General features: G+C 36.9%; 1 protein-coding gene and 1 long non-coding RNA gene across 3 annotated transcripts in view; one reads left to right on the top strand and one right to left on the bottom strand.

Annotated features, from left to right (window-relative positions):
- Positions 1 to 15,996, top strand: part of tapt1a (transmembrane anterior posterior transformation 1a) — a 24,460-nt gene extending 8,464 nt beyond the window's left edge. For both annotated transcript variants that reach the window (XM_005467244.4, XM_025910061.1), the window contains 11 exons: positions 987 to 1,149; positions 2,256 to 2,391; positions 3,108 to 3,205; positions 3,514 to 3,583; positions 4,572 to 4,652; positions 6,166 to 6,275; positions 6,408 to 6,467; positions 6,593 to 6,661; positions 6,881 to 6,957; positions 8,484 to 8,653; positions 13,657 to 15,996. In XM_005467244.4, coding sequence (XP_005467301.1) covers positions 987 to 1,149; positions 2,256 to 2,391; positions 3,108 to 3,205; positions 3,514 to 3,583; positions 4,572 to 4,652; positions 6,166 to 6,275; positions 6,408 to 6,467; positions 6,593 to 6,661; positions 6,881 to 6,957; positions 8,484 to 8,653; positions 13,657 to 13,991 — 1,369 coding nt within the window. In that variant the 3' untranslated portion in view covers positions 13,992 to 15,996. The remainder of the gene's footprint in view (positions 1 to 986; positions 1,150 to 2,255; positions 2,392 to 3,107; positions 3,206 to 3,513; positions 3,584 to 4,571; positions 4,653 to 6,165; positions 6,276 to 6,407; positions 6,468 to 6,592; positions 6,662 to 6,880; positions 6,958 to 8,483; positions 8,654 to 13,656) is intronic.
- LOC102077652 (uncharacterized) lies at positions 15,689 to 19,951 on the bottom strand. The gene is made up of 2 exons (XR_002063573.2): positions 18,725 to 19,951; positions 15,689 to 18,472 (listed from the first exon to the last, which is right to left on the bottom strand). It is a non-coding gene; the product is annotated as an uncharacterized LOC102077652 (long non-coding RNA).

The raw sequence follows: 19,951 nt of genomic DNA, 5'->3' as shown, positions 1-19,951 counted from the left end.
ATACAGACCAGTCACAGTTTACATGGAAAATATGCAGGATGTGTTAGAATGAAGCTCTCGGCCGCTCTTCCCAGCCACATAATAAATACCAAATGATCCTCTGGATTTGTAAGCCCTCCTCTTAACACGCTGCCACTGCCAGCCATAGCTGTTTAGTATTAAAAAAATGCAACTCTGACACATGCAGTCATAAAAGACACACTACTATCACTGCAGTATGTGACGTTGAAGCCTGTGTTTTGTTTTTTTTCACCTTTCATTTACTTGTTCACTATTTTAAACATTTCTGTTCAAAATGCTGCACTAATTTGTCCATAAAGACAGATCTTCAAAGACAAGACTGAACAAAAACAGAACCATATTAAAAAGAGATAAATCTTATGAATAAGATAACTTTAGTATAAAGGAGATACTATCTTTAATATTTCATCATGTACTCTGTGTGTTATCACTCCCGCTTTCCTTTTCCTTTGTAAGGTTTATCTCATTTTGAACAGAAATGAATTCTTGTTCCCTGCCTGTGTTGTTCTAATGTTTCCTCGTGTGAGATTTTTTTTAAAAAAGAAAGAAAAAAGAGCTCGTCCTGGTAGTGGATTAAATCAGCTGTCTGTGTACTTGGTCTTCACTCAGCTTCTTTGACCATGCTATTTGCTAGAAAAGCTCTTACTGATGGCAAGATTACAAAAGGGTGTTTTTATGTGTTGATGCTTTAAATGCTTGTATGTCTTCATGTTCACACTTTTCCCCTGGTAAAAATGTGTTTGTATTTGTAAGCATTTGTACCTTTTGGCATGGTGTTATAAGGTGTAATAACACATTTAACCTTTTTCATGTGTGCATGTTGATATTATCTTAGCATGCCACAGTGCATTTACATACACAGGAATGGTCAAAGCAGTGCACTCTTGTCTCTCAGTATTAATGCCAATACTTTGTGTCTGTGTGTGTGTGTGTGTGTGTGTGTGTGTGTGTGTGGGTGTGGTCAGTGGGTCGCGGCTTCTGCAGCCAGCGCAGGTGTGTGACATGCTGAGAGGCCTGATCCTGGTGCTCTGCTTCTCCATGATGCATTATGTGGATTACTCCATGATGTACCACCTGATCAGAGGACAGTCCGTCATCAAACTCTACATCATCTACAACATGCTCGAGGTAACCCACACTTCACACACTGCTGTCTAAAAACTGATGTCAATTTATACTTTGATCACATGCTTATATGCAAGGATGCAGCTGTTGCTCCTGCAAAGACATTACATCTGAGACAAAATAGAATTTTAAAGTTAGTTTTTATAGTTTAGTGTGAATACATGTTTCAATTATTAAAACATTTACTTATTAAATACAAACTGTATAGACATATTTTGTCTTTGTTTACATCTTACTTCTACTTTCCTTGTTTTGCCCTCCTTACAACAAATTTTACTTTCCCTCTGTTTTATACGAATAGTCAGTTTGTTTATGCAGCCTGTGTATTAACACACTGCCAGTTTAGGGAAGTACCCAAGGATTACTACACTAAAGAGTGATGGTCATGTTACGTGATACATTTTATTACTCATTGTTAGAACTTAAACAGTGTGTACAGCAAGTGGTGGTCTACTTCTTATGATATCCAGTGTTACCATTTTAATTTAAGGGCAGCCCATCCCCCTACAAAATAACCCTCTACCCCAAAAAGAAGCCAAAGGGGATATAAATACATAAAAACATTAAAACAAAATTGTTATTTTTTACTTAATTTGTGTGCCCTCATTTCATTTTAGCACAGTGTTTCCCTGAGGTTGACTGCTTGTCAACCTCAGGGAAACACCGGCATACATAATAAAGCTTAGCACTTCTCTGTGGATCATGAGCTTTATGTGGTTTTATAAGACCATACTAGACCAAAAAATATTTTAATGATGGTAATGACAGACAACCATATGAAGCATAAGGACAGAACTGCAAAAATGTTGATCTGATTTGTGTCATAGTGAACATCTGATGAATTTGTGTATCTGTTATATTACAATGTTCTACTTTTTGGGGGAAGTGTAATTATTCTGATTGAAAAACTCCTCTAACAGCTTTAATCCTAAAGTTTTAATATAAGATATTGTGTTACGTCAGTGAAATTGTTGCTAAAATCATTAGGCCAATACATAAACAATACCTGTTCATACAGATAAGATATTGATATATTATATTAGACATTACTAATGTAACTATTGTTATATTAAGTTAACTTGTGATTTCATCCTTCCCTCCACTGTTAGGTTGCAGACCGTCTCTTCTCTTCTTTTGGGCAAGACATCCTGGATGCTCTGTACTGGACAGCCACAGAACCCAAAGAACGGAAAAGAGATAATATTGGAGTCATCCCTCACTTTTTCATGGCCGTCTTTTATGTCTGTATCCTTCCTGTTAAAGCTTCATAGCAGCGTTATGAGAGTTTTGAGGCAAGTTTTAAAGTAATCAGTAAAGTACACCAAATTGGATTTTAAGGGCGGCATCTTCTAGTCTCTTTTTTTAGCTTCAGTTTTATTTTTGACAGATGATATGCAGTTATAGTCTCACATAATACTTGTAGTTTTTATTTTTCATTGTGAACTCTTCATGTCCAAGTGCTGCATGATTTAGCTGACAGCCACTAGAGTGAAATTTTGTTTTGAGTTTCTTTTGGCTTGAATGACAGACTGGTACTGAAAGGCAACAAAGATTAATTTTAGCTGTAGTCTAAAGGAAGACTGAAGCAAGGGTGTAGACAAAGCCTTAGCATAATATAATTTTAGCTATAGTTTCCTTAAGTTTATAACTGTTACATTTAATACATCTGTTGCTTGATGTAAGTTTTCATATGCTGAGATTTGTATTTATTATTTACTAAATAGCCTTCAGTGAAAGGACTTGACGTAATGCTGTTCAAGAATATCTCAAAAGAATGACTGCTAGTTATAGTTGCAAGATGCCGAGTTAAGTGTTGAATGTCTTGTTTCAGTTCAGGGTTGGTCTGTTGAAGCACTAGCTTACATTGCTTTTAATTCATTTTTAATGTGACTGAGTTCAGTGATCATATTGTTTGGTTTAGGTTGATTCCGATGTTGTTTTCCTGATTATCATTTCCTCAGTCCTTCATGCTATCCTCATCATGGTCCAAGCCTCTACCCTGAATGTCGCTTTTAATTCTCACAACAAGTCCCTGCTCACCATCATGATGTCCAACAATGTTAGTACACACACACCACACACACATACACACACACACACACACACACACACACACACACACACACATAGAGTGTTGTATAAAACACAATAGTGTACACCTGAAGTGTTTCTTTTGAATTGCAATGAAACACTTATACAAACAGAAAAAAAGTATTTGCATGATGGTGTATCCAGAAACATTAAAGCTGGTATATTAGTGATGAAATGTTGTACCTGCAACATGACCGTTATACTTTGTCTTTTGTTTTTATTTTTTGTCATAAAAGTGCTGACTACAGTCTTTTTTTTCTTTTCTCTCAAACATAGTTTGTGGAAATCAAAGGAAGTGTGTTCAAGAAATTTGAGAAGAACAATTTATTCCAAATGTCCAACAGTGGTGAGCTATCCAACACCTTATCAAAAATGCAGTACATTATTAGTACTATTTTAGAAAAGTACTGGTCTAAAAATACATAAAACATGTATTTTATTGAATTTCACATCCGCTTTGTCACTGTCAACAATTACACTACAAAAATAATCACCGGTAAGAATGATTTGTTCGTAGTAACAGGAAAAGTTTAGAATCCACACTAAATTATATACTTCGGAGTTCTCTGAAGCTTCTTTAAAACTGAATTATCCCTTGGAAATACTTGTACCAAAGTCAGAATGGTGGAAACAGACAGACAGACAGACAGACTTTAGCTGATAATAAAGGTTATTGTTCACAGCAAAATCACGACAATAACATTTTTTTCTCTTAAAAAAATACTGTAGTTTGATGGCTAGATTCATGACATTTCTATTGGATATCTTTAAAAAACTGATGGATGGATTTAAGTTACAGAATTTAATTAATCTTGCTTCATTGGGAAAGTTAATTCATTTTGCATTTTGAAAGAACAGTACAGCCCGTGTATTTGATTAAAAACTTTGGTTCTCTTTTTGTATTCCCAAAGGCACTGTGTTTTTTATCTTGATCATTCTTATTGTAATCAGATGAGAGGGGAACACAACAACCCTTAATCATCTGCCATTTGCCTCTCTGGTTACTCCATCCCAGTACAATGGCTGGTCATGGAGCTGGGCTCTTGTTACCATGAGATCATTTGTATGGATAATAGCCAAACCTTTGTAGCCACATTATTAAAATTATAATACAGTGATGCTTATAGGATGTAATGCTGTAGCAAAATCCACTCTAACGTGAAATGCTTTTTCAAAATTCACAGATCTGTCTTGTTGACTCAAACTGTTTAGATATTGAACTACAGTAGACTGAAGACCATGTGTTCAGCTAAAATGGAGATGCTTATCTATCTAATATTCTTACACAGGTTTCTCCATAGATGGGAGACTATAATAACAATTTTATCCCACAGATATCAAAGAACGGTTCACCAGCTATGTCCTTCTACTCATCGTTTGTCTCAGGAATATGGAGCAGTTCTCCTGGAACCCCGGTAATCATGTTTCCCTCCTTTAAACTATACTTTTATGCGCATTTTTATATTACTAGAAAAGTAAGTTGTTGTTTTTTTTTTTTATCATAAATGTCTTTAAAAGTTAAAAAACAGAAACAAAAAAAACCCAACAACAACAGGAAAAAAACAGACTGGGGTCAGTGCTTGCCATGGTAAAAATGTTTACAAAAATCCTGAGCAGCTCCTTTCTTGCTGTTTCAGCTGATCCATTGCAGCACCTTGGGGAGTTTTCTCCAGTAAACCTCAGTCAATGAGACGGAGCAAAGTGAGGAGTGAGGGCTGGGATATTTCTCTATGACAGCTCTCTGAATAGTCAGCTCCTCCTGCCAGTCTCAAAGTCAGACACACAGTAGATGACAGATGTGGCTTGTCAGCTGAAATCATAACACTGATTTACTAATACCAGCAGAGCTACTGTTGCTAAAGAGGTATATAAATCACAAAAACTTTCAAACAACATATAATTTGTCAGGTTTGGCTCAGAATGAGCTGAGCTTTTCTCAGTACAACAGCACAATATTTACTGAGCCCTAATGGATAAAGCTTAGCTGTTTTGTACATTAAATGGAAATGTCATTAAGTGAACACCTTTAAAAAATCATTAATGTTTCTACTTGCATAAATTCTAAAAGTAAGTAGAGCACAGTCTCTTACATCTTTTTATGTATGTGTGCATATAAAGTGTGTGGTTATGTAATGTAATAAACTGGTTTACAAAATTGTAATAGTGAAAAATGACTAATCTTATTGATTCAAGTTTCTTAAATCCTTTATGCTTTTCTCTTTGAGTGACAAGCTCAGGCTTAATATTGCTTTAAATACTCAGTTTCACACTTGCTTCCCTTGTTTTTCCTGCTTCGTTGTGTTTATATGGGAGTGTCAAACAGAGCAAGTTGCCTTAAAGGAAGAGTCTGGTCTTAAAAACGGAGTTGTTAGAATGCCTTGTTTAGGACAGACTGACTATGAGTATAAGACAAAGATTATTTTGACCTGTTGATGATGCAAAACTAATGTGGTTTAGTGAAACAGTAAAAATATTAAGGTGGACATCATCTTATTTAATATGAGGATTTGCTGTTTTGGTATTTTTGTATCAATATGAATCAAACACAGTGGAAAATGTTCCTTTTGTTTTGGTTATGTTTTAGTATTTTCTGTTTAACACCCTATACCCTATACCATTAACTGAATTAATTAACTTATTTTTGTAGTTGCTCCATTGGCTGCCCAAAGAAAACTTGCAGTGCTGCAAGTCCAGTATATTCAGTGAAGGTTTGCACTACTGTAAATTTTCTTTGGGCAGCCACTAGAGAAACAGATACAATTAGAAGATGACTTAAATAATTTGGCTAATGGTGTAGCGTATTAACATAGAAAATAATAAAACACAACCAAAACAAGGAGAAATGTATACATATACAAATATTGACGGATTATTTGATTCTTCCAAAAATTTTGGCTAAAATAATTAACTTTTTTTTTCCCCTCTCAGATCACCTTTGGGTGTTGTTCCCTGACGTTTTTATGGTTGTCACCTCTGAAGTTGCAGTTGATGTCATCAAACATGCCTTTATCACAAAATTCAATGACATCACTGCAGATGTAAGAACGAAACCTGCTGTTCTTTCTTTCAGTCATCACCATGACTTTGCATGAGAACATGTATGATACTATATGGGATACCTTGCCTTTTTCCTTTTCCTGTACTGTATTATTTTCTTGTCCATTTTCTAGGTGTACAGTGAATATAGAGCCAGTTTGGCTTTTGATCTCGTCAGCAGTCGGCAGAAGAATGTAAGCAACTGCCTCGTTTTTTCACATTGCCATCATTATACTTACATAAACAGCGTGGAGCCCACGCAGCTAATCAATTCAGTTTTGTCAAGTGCTGTAATTTATGCTCGTCTGTCACTGTGTAGGCTTGTACTGACTACAGTGACTCAGTGGCCCGGAGGATGGGCTTCATCCCCCTGCCATTGGCTGTTCTGGTAAGAGAGAATGCAGTCTGTTGTTGCTATTCAGGAACTAAATACCAGAATAGAGTTGGTCGTTGGCACACAAGCATGAGACAGAAGTTTCAAAACTCCACAAAGTTCTAAATGTGTTTAATGGTTCTTATTATTGCTAAAATGAAATGTTTCCATTTTGTTTTCAAAATGAATAAATAAATCCATTAATACTGGTGTTTTTTTTGTTTTTTTTAACAGCTCATCAGAGTGGTGATGAGTTCAGTGAGGTTGCAGGGAGCACTATCATACACCTGTGTACTCCTCTTTTATCTTGGGTAAGTTTTTAGAGTTGTGCTGTATTGATTTTTTTTTTTTTAATACATCCAGCAAAATGAGTGAGCTTTTAATCCTTATTATGCCATTTAACCTCACTGAAGATCTTTTTTTTTTTTTTTTTTTTTAAATACATCCAAGTACAGTTGAACCCCAGCTATTCACAGTTCAGTAATCATGGTTTCACCTATTCACCTTTTTCTGTAGGCGTAAACACAGCAAAATATCAATCAAATGTATTTGTTTTCTTAAAAAAACGTTCTCCAAACAGTATGCAAATTTCAAATACAAAACTTCCGGAAAATTAAAATATAGGCAGTTATAAGCATTAGATGGGGTCTCAAGTTTTCGCAGATTTGAGCTATTCGCAGGCTGTTGTGGTCCCTAACCCCTGCGAATACCAGGGCTCGACTGTAATTTAATCTGACCATGAAAAGCATCTTTAGGAAAGATTGATGACTGAAACTGGTCTTTGTGATACCCCCTTCTGTTTAGTAAACTACATGCTTAACCCACTTAACATGACATTTTTTTAAAGTCAGTAAACACTAAAATATTGGGATACTTTAATGTACTTATAGTGTGCTATATATACAGAGAACCTCACAAACATCATCACATGGTGAAGGTAAAAACATGGTTGCGTTGTCTCATGGATGCACACTCACCCATGCAGGCACTGTCATAAACACACATTCATATTCAGAGACACACACAGTTACATAAGCATTAACATTGTGCTCTCACATCCACCCTGTGCTGAGTTGCTGATAGTCTTGCTCATTCTCATTTGCCGGATCCCATCGGGGCATGTACCATTGAAGAGTTTCCCTTAGGGTGAAGAATACAATGTTGTCATCTCTAGTGCCATCTCTGGCCTCCCCTATCCTCCGATTTAAAAATAGCCCTAGCTTGAACAGACCGCTGTGCCTTGGCAAAGATTCAGCTGCGCTGACACGCTCTCCATCTGAAACACCCTGTCACAGCAAGCAGTGGTCCACAGACCCAAATGTGTCTGTCTCTCACTCATCACAGTATCAGACTCTCGGCCTTATAGCAAAGCCCACAAACACAGAAAGACAGTGCACACTAACATCCTGGCATAAGTGGTGAGATGTGAACACTGGCGATTGAAGCCAGATGGTAAGAGATTCATTATAGCTGTGCCCTAGTTCAAGATAGCACTGTGATAAAATTTCAGCACTAAATAAAACAAAGAAAGATTCAAAAAGCTATTATATGAATGGTAATTTGCATTAGAAGGCTGTGTTTTGATCAAAATTTAGACACCTAATGTATTTATTATTTAATTTAGCCCGCAGACTGGAAAAAACTACAAAGCTGAAAAATGTTTGAAATTAAAGCTGATTTTAAATTATGGCATCACTTTAAGTTAGAGTAAGTCTTTTTTAAATAGACTTTCATCTGTCCAGACTAGCTGGATGGTACATTTAAACCTGAAGAACAGGAAAAAAATGTAGTCTTTTTCTAATCAAATATCCCCTTTCCCTCCCCTTTCCCTTTGTAGACTGGTAACACTGAAAGTGTTGAACAGTATTGTACTCCTGGGGAAATCATGTGTCTATGTCAAGAGAGCCAAAATGGAGGACAAACTGTTTGAGAGGCCCTCGACTGCACCATCCTCCTCTGCCAAGAGCCCTAGCAAAGCTGACCCAGCCAGGTGCCGCTCACCTTCAGGTAAAGAAAAAAGAACCCCCTCAAAAGATTAACATGAGAAAAAAACCTTGGTTATAATAAAAATCCCAGATATGTTATGGATTAATATTTTGTAAATGCTATTATTTACACCCACAAGGATCCATAGGTTTCAGTCCCCATGGCATTCATGACTACAACACTAATTATCTCTTGAAGGGATTCAGCATGACTCATGAAACATTTGCATGCCAGAGAAATGTGAAAAGTCAAACAGAAAACTGTTTTTGTGTGAGTGGTTCTTTTTAAAGATGAATTTAATAGTTAATCGTAAATTACACATAAAAGCAATTACATTTTATATCTATAGATGCGATGCTTACTAAACAAGATGACATCAGCTGTGACCTCAAGCGTAGAGCATGTCACCAGTAGCTTAACCAGTCCGTAATAAATTATAATCAAACATTCAGAGCAAAGAAAACCAGAGTTTGACCTTGTCTAATGGTCAGTGCTACCAGTCATTTTACATAATTATACATTCACCTCAGCTTGATTATACTCAGTTATACGAATCACACTGTATCTATCAGGTCTCCAACAGTCAAGTACATGCAGAAAATGAAGCACTGAGATAAATTATTAATATCTAAATAGCTACGGTACAAATATATCATAAGTATTTATTTGGAATTACATACACACCACCTTTGAACAAAAAACTTTTGGTTGAAACTTTTGTGGTATTTTGAAGTCTGAATCTTATTTTAGAGATATGAAAAATGCTGCGACCTGAGAGGGTGTTGTTTGGCTGGCAGGAATAGATATCTTGTAAATGAGACGTCCTGGGATTTAATTTTGTTGATGAATGTTTCGTATTGCTTTTTCTCCTACACAGTTGTTCTCTTTCTTTCTTTCTTTCTTTCTTCCTTCCTTTCTTTCTTTCTTTCTTTCTTTCTTTCTAGCAATAGTAACCTATAATCATCTTAAAAAACAATTTTCAAAAGAAAACAATGTTTTATTACTCTTTATGTCTCAGACTACCATTCAGAATAGCAATTTACATATTTGTTGAAGTGATGCTAGATATTGCTTTCAGTCTCATGCAATTTCTAAAGTCTTACCAAATGGGCCCCCCACCTAACAGAAGAATCATGTTACGTTGATCTTTTTAGGTATCTAGTTGGCACTTAAATGGAAATGTTGGACATTTAGCTGACATTTAGGTCCAGACAAATGTGGCAACAGGTAAAGCCTCAGCTCAGCTTCAGGCATTTAATGGAAACATGCAGAAAGTGGGGATCCTTGAAACCTATGATTTGATTTGATTTTTTTGGGTCAGGTAAGTCTTTTCAAGATTACAGGTTAGCCCTTGATTAATTCCCTCAGTAGTTTAAAAAAAAAAAAACACAAAAAAACCAACTCTGTGATCCCTAAACTATTTTGCGGGGCATAACGAAGCATCAAACAGTATACATAATGTTTTATCTACTTCCTTTTCTTTCCTTGATGCTTATTTCCAGGGCTGCAATGAATGGATATTGGTTATTGTGTAACCTGGTACTTTATGCTGTTAATTACAAAATGAATCTGTTATGCCTGGAGATGTTTTTGTCAAGCAATTAATAACTACTAATGCAACATTTGATTTGTTACAGTATAGAACTTTGACCTTTTGATTAGGTGATGAATTTAATTTGTCTGCGCTCAAAAACATAAATTTATCAAATGTGTTTTGTTATTGAACAAATTCTTCATTTGTCTTCTATATTTGATAGAATGGACATAGGTGGGCACAGTATTCTCTGGTAAATTATACAGACATACTAAGTGACAGTAAAAGTAGTTTGTAGATCCAGCACTACACTTGATGTAGTAAAACTTACAACGTTGCAGTGTTCTGTCATAGCACTTTGTACTGGATCTTCATCTTATGTCATATTCTAAGAAAAGGACTACTCAACAAAAAAATACACAACAAACCCTTCTCTGTATTCTGATATTTACACATGAATTTCCTCAAAACAGTTTAGTTCATAGCCTGACAGAGTTTCCCGCACCTACGTTTGATGAAACAGATTTGGAGGTGACACTATCTCCCTGTCATCCTCATCCAAATCCCTGCAGATCTTTTCTCCCGTGTGTGCCTCAGACCCGCCTGCTGTGCCGAGGCAGGAGCTTTAAAATGACAAAGATCCTGATGGTGCATCATGTCATCGAACATCAAAAGCGCTCATGTTTCAAATGAATCTGGTTTCTCACAGAGCTCCAGCAACATGGCTTACAGCTTCACGCTCCAGCATGTAGAGTATAATAATAAATGCTTTGAGGTTGTGGGAAGCTAATGCAAGTCTCTTTATGCTTTCTTCATATTTAGCTTTTGGGATTTGAACCTTCGACCGTAAATACCATGCTCACTTTTCTGACATTAAACTACTTTGGTGTGCGCCTCAAGCTTTACCTGCTGCTCAACTGGATTCACTGCACTTCTGTTCATTTCCATGTCTTTGTCTTTGCAATGCTCTGCCTTCAAATAATACAAAGATCTGCCATCTGTCTATACTGCATGTTTTTGTCCAAAGGGGAGAAATGTGTAATGAGCGGTTTCACAGTAGCCATTTCAAGCCAGATGGTGGTTAACTTTTATTAAAGCTCACATATCTCCAGAGAAGTGGAGAAAGCTGCAATGTGTGACTCAAATAACAGATCTATAGATATATATATTTTTTTCTAGGGTTGAAGGGAATGTAGCCCCTTTGACTATACCTGGAAAAATTAGTTAGGAAGTTAATATAAAAATTAGATAATGGGATATTTAATAACAACAGACATGATCTGTCTGTCTGTACACAATTCACGAGAAGCGCTAATTTAGCGCTTGATTTTTTTTGTTACATATCCTTGTAATGTAAAAGCTAGTGAAACAGATATCTGGTTCCTTAGCAGCTAAATGACATTGACAAAATTGACATGAGCATCTGGCCTGGGTGCTTTATAGTGGAAGACCGCTTAAGGCTAGCATGCTATGATTTTGTTCCTGCTCTGTGCCATTGATTATAAGGAGTTGAGGCTATTAGTGTGACTGATGACCTGTCCAGACTGTAGCCTCCTATCAACCAGTTTCTATTATAAACCCCAGCCCACCTGTGACCATAAGTTGGATAAGTGAAGTGGTTAAAGAGATGGGAGGATGGCTATCAACTGATGCTGTACTTTGCTATTGCTACTGAGTGATTTTTGGCATCAGGGTAACTGATAGTTTCGATTTTTCCATCTTCAGTGTAGAATCTAAACTGCTTTTACATATTTCCTCAGCATCATTGGCAAGTTTTGTGTTAATGAGGAAAACAAGAATAACTGAGTGTACAACTATAGCAGCAGAGCATTCACTACATCATGTTTTGAGGTAGAAGACTCTGCCTGATCGGTTTATAAATATTTTGCTAATAAGAAAATGCTTCTAAAAGTAATCCATTTGAACAATCAGTTGGCCTTTTTTTATACATTTATAGTTTTTATTGCCTGTCTGATAAAATAGTTTGCTTTGCTTTTCCTAGGTTTCAGTTCAGGATTCTTTGAGTGTCATGTTTCTCTTATAACAGCTGTGATTATACAAATGCTGACTGTTTCATTCATTACAGTTTAAATATATAATTTTTTTTCCTCAGTTCAAATCAAAAAATATCATTGATGCTGTCAGGTCTCAGTAGAAAATGACTTCTTTTTTCTTTTTAAAAAAATTTGAACTGCCACACAATAGATAAGTTGTGAAAATGAGGAGCTTTGATTGGTCAGAGTCCACCTTTTCTGTCATGGGAAGAATTTAAGACTCTCAAATATGTGATATTCACCACCTAACAAAACAGCAGTACTGTGAAGCCTGACCCCATCAGAATAAATGAAATGGTGAAGGTTAGAAAGGGTGTGCACAGCATTGACAGGTATGCCTCATTTTATATTCTTCACTGATTTAATGCTAAATTATTTAGGTAGAACCGAATGTGGAATTTTCCTATATTCTGTTTGCCTAAAACATTTGCTGTCTTTTGTTTTGTTTTGGGGGTTTTTTTTTTTCTCATGGCTTCTATCATGGTTGATTTTTTTTTTTCTTTCATAGCTCAGACACACACATGTAGTGTACACAGTCCATTTGCTCAGTGTGTTGTAGTTTTCTCTCCAGTTAAATGTCTATTCATCTCTGTCTACAGAAAGAACTGAAAGTTTGCTGTAGTCAGATAGCCCGGGGCGAGGCAGTCGTCTCTGTGGACAGTCTTCTTGCTCAATTCTCTCTGATATGATGAATTATTCTGTTTAATTGATTTTCCTAAAGTAACTGTGCTCTGCTCTCAAAGTGAAAAGCCTTTGCAGTGTTTCTCTAAACATAATGAAGTGAATTGTGATGAGGTCCAGCTGTGCTGGTGTATGTTTTACATCAGCATCTTTTTCTGGATGTTTTCTCTCCCGCTGTGTTGAAACTGGTTTGTCCAGTTGTTAAGATTAATCCCACCGTCAGGTCTGTGCAGATGCAGTCAACCTCCACCCTCCTACCTGTTCAATTTTAGAATCAGAATTAATAAAGTATTGTGATTCTGAAACTGAACTGGTAGGCGGGTGGAGGTTGACTGCATCTGCACGGATATGACGGTGGGATTAATCTTAATAAATGGACAAGCCAGTCGAATTACGTCTTATAAATGTTAAGCTTGTCTACACAGACATTGGTCAGTTTTCAATTGCCTCACACTTGTTTGATGAAAGGGACATGCTTGAGTAAATCTAGCTGTCTATTCTGTACAGCTTGCATTTTGCCTGCACTGTGGGTGTGAAAACTTGTTTACTTGTGTTTTACTCAACTTCCTACAGTGATTGGACTGCACAGAGCACTGTTCCTGAGCTCTCACACAGACATGGATATGGGATTGAAGCTGCTGGGTCGGCTCTTTGTTAAAGCCAGACTTAGTGGCAAATTACCTATGCATAAAATGAACCCATCTACATGGTGATTGTTTTGTCATTAAATGTGTTTTTAAATTTGTTCCCCACAGGTGAATCTAAGGTGGTGCAGATCCCTGCCACTCCCTGCAGCCCAACATCCTCTCCCATCTCATCTGTGACCACTCAGCCTGTCCCTAGGACTGATTTGTTTCCTCCACCATTTACCTATGCCTCACCTGCTAAACCAGCTAGCCGTCCACCTAGTCCACCACCTGATGCTGATGCTGATGCTGAACAACTTCCATCCATGCTCTTAAAGGAAGATGACGAGGATGAGGAAGAGGAGGAGGAGGCACAGCTGCCCTCTGAAACAAAGCACAAGACCTCCAAAAAAGACCTCCTTGAGATTGACCGATTCACAATCTGTGGAAACCGCATTGACTGATCAGCCTCCAAGCAGCCACTGATGTAGCGACTAATCACTCAGGAAAGACAGAGACCAATGGCCTCCCAGCCTGGCTCTCCTGGCCAACAGCAGCAGAAAGCTGAGTACTTATAAAAGTCAGTGACGTTACAGTAAATTATTGTAAAAAAAAAAAAAAAAAAAAAAAAAAAAGTCAGACAATCCTGCTGTTGTTGAAAGCTGAAGTCGAGAAGTTTCACAGGGAAAACTTCACCTGGCTGATAAAACAGAAGGAGACAGAAAGTGAGAGTGTTGCAGCCGAGTCGTCAGGATGAACTGGCATATGTCAGAGCGCGTGTGTGCGCGTGATTTAGGATCAGGGTTGGGGTGCGAGAGTGTGTGCGAGTGAGCATATGTGTAAGTGTGAAGGCACTCTAGCACTTCCTGTATGAGCAGCAGTGGGACCAGAAGGAGAGAAGTTTCTCAGTTCGCTCAGCAGCCAGAAAAAACTTCCAAACTCTGACATCAAAAGTGACACTTGAATGATGAGAATTTGCTTTTTTCCACCAGAAAACAAGTGTTGGGGTTTATTTTAAGTACTAAGTACTAAACATTCAGCATATAAAATTTTGCAAGAAAACAAAAACAGAGGTTATTTAAAACATCTGAGCTAAGAAATGTAGCTCTGTTATTATGTGGCAGTTTGCAACCCAAAGATCGCAAAATTCTTATCTCTTTTTTACATTGTGGTTGTCTAGAAAATATTCAGATGAATTTAAAAAGCAGAGCAGAAAAAACTGTAGTCAAAACTGAATAATGAAGGGTTTTTAATCAGACATTGTTTTGATTTAAGGTTAGGAAACATGGCTCTGAATGGTCACACACTGTTGATATTGGAGATCTGTTGATTAAAGTCCATACCTCAGTGAAGCTGGTTCAAATTTTTCAATCCAGTATGAATTACAGGTGTTACAAACACAACTAAAAACAGTGATTATTTTTTTAGATTAGAGCCTTAAAAAATTCATTTGCGCCTTTGCCAACTCAACAGCCTTTCATTAAATGACCCAGTCAGCATACAGTATTAGCCAAAGCAGTTAATGACTGCTGACTCTAAATCTGCTGCATCTACCACCTACTTACATAGCCAGTCATAGAGCAGAAGTCCATTTAAAATTATGGAAAAAGTGCATTTGTATGTCATAGCCCATTATAATCTTGATTTTCCAATCACTTAGTTTAATCCAGTTTACATGCAGCTATCTGTTAAATGGACATAATCAATGGGAAGAGTTATCATTTGGTGGGGCGCCTCAAATTAGAGCATACTTTTTTTGATGAATGGTATTTAATCTTTAGTTACTTTTGAATGCACTGATGGGCCGTATTCCCTTTAAATACGGTCATGTTTCTCATTCAACTCTAGTGATGCTCTAATGTTTACATCTTAGGATAATAGAAGCAATATTTACACAACAAAATGCCTTTTTTGCATGTGTGTTTTAAGACGTATTTTGTTGACTGACCTTGCAGAGTTGTTCGCTATGATTCTTTTTTTTTTTTTTTTTTTTTTTGTAAATTGTGTGAATAATCTAAAAGGAGAAACACCTTAAAGAGACCAGGAATGTCATCAAGTTTTCATTTGACACCCATTTGTGTAATTTACTTTAAACATAATACAATTTTTGTAACTTTATTAGAAGTTTATGATTCAAATTCGTGCCAAATCTTTCAGTCACTTTTGTTTCATCTGATCTGAATTGTAAAATTACGGCGATATATCACTGAGCACTTTCTTGTTTCCTCCATGTTTACAAAGTTGATCTTAGCATTTTGATTGAGGTATTTCACAGCAGCTAATCAAAAATGGCAGAGTTAGACAAACCCTTCACTCACACTAATTATTTTATAATCATCAGATTAAAAACTCAGGTCACTTGTGTTCACGTTCCACTTTCTGACGCACTCTGCCCATCACTTCTTTTATTTGGGGATGTAAAAACAAGTACTTTTTTGGTTGTAAAATACTTAACAGTGATATATTTAATGTTATTTTGGCAAAGAAATCTTTTTTTTTCCTTTTTTTTTAAACAGAAGGTGTATATAGTGTTTACATGTATCAGCATCTGTTTGATTGTATTTTGGAGAAACATTTCTTTATTGTAATAAGGACGATCTATTTTTGGAGCTGCCTGATGGAGCTGGTTCAGTCTTCACTGTACACTGAGTTGGTGCTGATGTTCCAGGTGTGCAGTGGAGATCTGACCGAACCTCAACTAGGCCCAGCTAAGCACACCTGAGCTTAACTGGGTTAATGGATATAGAAGCACTGTAGAAGTGCTCTTATGCAAGCTGCGATGGTCCAGTACACTGCCTGCTTTGTTTCCTCAGTTTGGTTCCATATTTAATTCCTACCTTGATATTGTATGAACTTGCCCATTTTGAGTAATAAAGTTTGTTTCTTATGTGTGCTGTTTTATTGTAACTACATGCAGAGCTAAAGCATTCTGGGTTGTTTTTGAGGGTATTCTCATATTTATGATTTCAAAGTCAAATTTATTTGGAAAAAGTTCACTTTCAAACCTCAAATTATTTGTTGTTTAACTCAAGTTCATGACTGAGAATCAGAATTATTCAACTTCAAGTCTGAAACTATGTTTTAAAGTTCACTGTGAGTATGCGCAAGCTTGTTTTACTTACCCAAATCCAGCATCTTACCAAAAGTTTTGTATTAAATTATATGATAATGCTTGTTATCTAATGATCCATCATTGCAGATGATTGTGACCTGTATCACTCGCTCTCTGTGATACACTCGAACTCTGGATGAACATTGGGAACTGGATCTTGAGTTGGGATTTTTGTAAGGTGTTAAGGGAAAATCCCAAATGGCAAACTGCAAATATAAACAGAACACAATGAGACAGCGTAATAAATCACATGTACATGGGTGAACGTCTCGAGAGAGAGTCACACAGTGTACTTCTTTATTCGTGCATTTATAGTCACTGGTGCCCACACAACAGGGCGGCGTATTTTTGCTCTTCTCAGAAAAATGACTATATAACAGTATGTGGCTATCTTACTGGAACATTCCGTTCCGGAATGTTAGTGCGTAGGGAGTGAAGATAAGAGTGGTTGAGGTGTATGTGTGTGTGTTGTGAGATTCAGAAGGACGCAGCCCTTCTTCTTGTTAGGGAGCGCAGATAAAAGTATCCAGCTGTCCTCTTCCTGCTTGTTCAGCTATTATCGCTGTGAGAAAGAATTTATAAAACAGTCTTGTAGTGGACAACAGTCTAAGTCATCAAAAGGTCAACATACAGTATTCTATCATATGCAAACATATATCATTAAAAGCTTATACTGACTACTAAGTACAATTTTCCATTGACATAAGGTCAAGACTGAACATTAATCGGTAAAAGGTTCTTACAGCTCTATGAAGGAAATCATAGAAACTGCTTTGCTTGCAGGACAGTTGAGCAAACTTTTTGCTGACGGATACCAGTGGTGTGATAAGGATGCAGGCTCCAGAAAGATGCAGGCCTACAGTGCTTCCAGAAATATGTTTAGTGGAGAAGAAAAACTGATGTGGCTGAGTGAATGTTTTTAATTTAGGCATTTAAGGAACCAGTCATCAGTGGCTTTAGCTTTCAGAGTACAAAGTCAGATTAGGATTTCGTTTTTGTTGATGACAGGAAGCATCGAGGTGCTTCTTTTCCCCCCCGTCAAACTTCCTGTAAGCTTTATCCATGAACCCGGCCTGACCTGATACTGGGCTGCACATTACCTGAGTACCTGTTCAGAAGTGAAGGACAGGCAGAGTAAATCTGCAACAGACATTCTTAGAGGGCTAAGCTCCTTACACTGCTGAGAACTGAGACGAGCTTCAGCTCTGTCAGATCTACCAGGAATTTGTCTTGAGAAAGGTTGACGGGAATGATAGTGATACTTGGACAAAGTCCACATCCACACGCAAGATATGGTGGTCATTTAAATTCCAATTTCTGAAACATCTTACTTGATAAGATTATTAAAACCAATATAGGGAAGACTATCAGCAGCTGAAAGAAGAGAAAAATAATCTAGTCATGATGCAGGAAGTGTTAAATTTATCGTCTTTCTAGAGCAGTATGAAAAAGGAGGACAGAATGTAATCTTGCATTTATATTTTTAATGAGATCATTTAGTTGTAGATACACTAAAAACTGTTCTTAATGAATCTACTAATTAATTCTACTGCCTCGGTCTAGCATATCATGTGTCTGTAAAACTGAAAGTCTCATCTGGTCCTCTGCAGGTCTAATGAGTGTGTGTTGTCACTGAAGAAATGTGCTCACAATCAGCGATCAAAGGTTTCCAAACAGGAGGCCCCTCTGTCACCAGGAGCTGGGGCCCCATGCACTCCAGAAAGAGGACAAGGATGTTACTGTGTAAAGAGACAGAAGCAAAACCCACCTGTTTGCTTCTCTGCCAACGAAATCAATCCTATGAGCTGCACGCAGGTATCCTCTGTCTGCCCTCTGGGGAAAAAGGTCAAAGGTCAGGAAGGTGAAGAGCCTGATAGTGGGAAGAAGAGAAAGCTGACTAGGGAATAGCTGATACAAGAAAACATTTTTACATTAAAAATTATGTAAGATATTGTATTTTTCACATTTCAAGAACATGTTGAAGAGCATAACAATTACATTTCTAATTTCTGAAATGAAAAAAAGGCAAGTAAATAAAACTCTGCTTTGAAAAGATATTTAAAGGAAGTCAGTCATTCCACAAACCTCATCTCCTCAGGAAGGTTGTTCCGGAGTCAGAATCTAAGATGGCGAAAACACAACAACCTTCAGATTTAAACCTCAGCCTGGGAACAGCCAGAGTGGCCCCACATGAGCATCTAAGGCTGTAATCAGCTCATTAACTTTGATTCTAACTTAAATAAGAGTAATTATACTTCTGTGGTGGATATAATGATAATATCCCCCCACAACTGACAATTTAAAGCTGCAGTGAGCAGAAAAGGTGAGAAAAAAAGCCATTTTCCTCTTTTTCCTTCAGTGCATGGATACTCAGGTGTTTGATACTTGGCAAATGTAATTCGGTGCTGCTTTTGGCTTCACACAGGACCCTAACCCCACTCTCCCAGATAAAAGCCTTCTGCCTGACCCACTGGAGCACCACATATTACATTCGACATGGACTTTATACTGCTTAATTACCATACCTGGTCTGAAAATGTACATGTAATCGGTCATTTTCATTTCCGAGGAATAAAATAATCTGATTTTAACAAATCTATTGTCCTATAGGGAACAAGGTGTCCTAGTGCATAAACCATAAAGTTGGCATTAGACATCACTTTTCCTCCCAACTTGGCATGTTTCAACTTGAAGGGTTACCTCTGTGGAGCAGTGTATTTTAACCCACAGCCACAATCGTGTCCCCCTAAAAAATTGTTTTTAGTCCTTAAAACTAACCAGTGGGTGAAAGCTAGCTGCAAATGTCATATAAGAAAGTGAAAGTTGTAACTGTTTAAAGTATTTATTTGAAAATTACTCAGCTTTCTTTGATTGATTTTTACAGGCCTACTGCAAACATCAGTGTTTTTTGTGTGACCGAGTCTTCTGTGCCTCTCAATATTTAACCAAGAATCAAACAACAAACTGAAAATGAGAAAAAAAAAAGAAAGGAAAAAAAAATCTAATTACTCGGTAAGCCTATTTGTGTCAGCAACACTGCATATTTATTATAGCTAAGATGTGATTATTATCACAACTAGATTTCCTGTTGTGAAAAAACACATTCTTTGTCTTTTTTCAAGCTCACATCTCAGCATTTTTTAAAAATAACTTGTATGTCAAGCTTAATGTAGATTGTGTAGATGGATCTTATAAACACAATACAATGCTATCAGAAGGTGAGGAATTAATTTTAAACCTGTTTAAGTGATACTAAAGACAAATATTGCTGGATAAGCATGATTTTCTAATATAAAATCAAATGATTTCCAG

The sequence above is a fragment of the Oreochromis niloticus genome, linkage group LG2 (assembly GCF_001858045.2).
Source record: "Oreochromis niloticus isolate F11D_XX linkage group LG2, O_niloticus_UMD_NMBU, whole genome shotgun sequence".
Lineage (NCBI taxonomy): Eukaryota > Metazoa > Chordata > Actinopteri > Cichliformes > Cichlidae > Oreochromis > Oreochromis niloticus.
The sequence above is the reverse complement of the archived record's forward strand: the minus strand, read 5'-3'. Positions and strand labels throughout refer to the sequence as shown.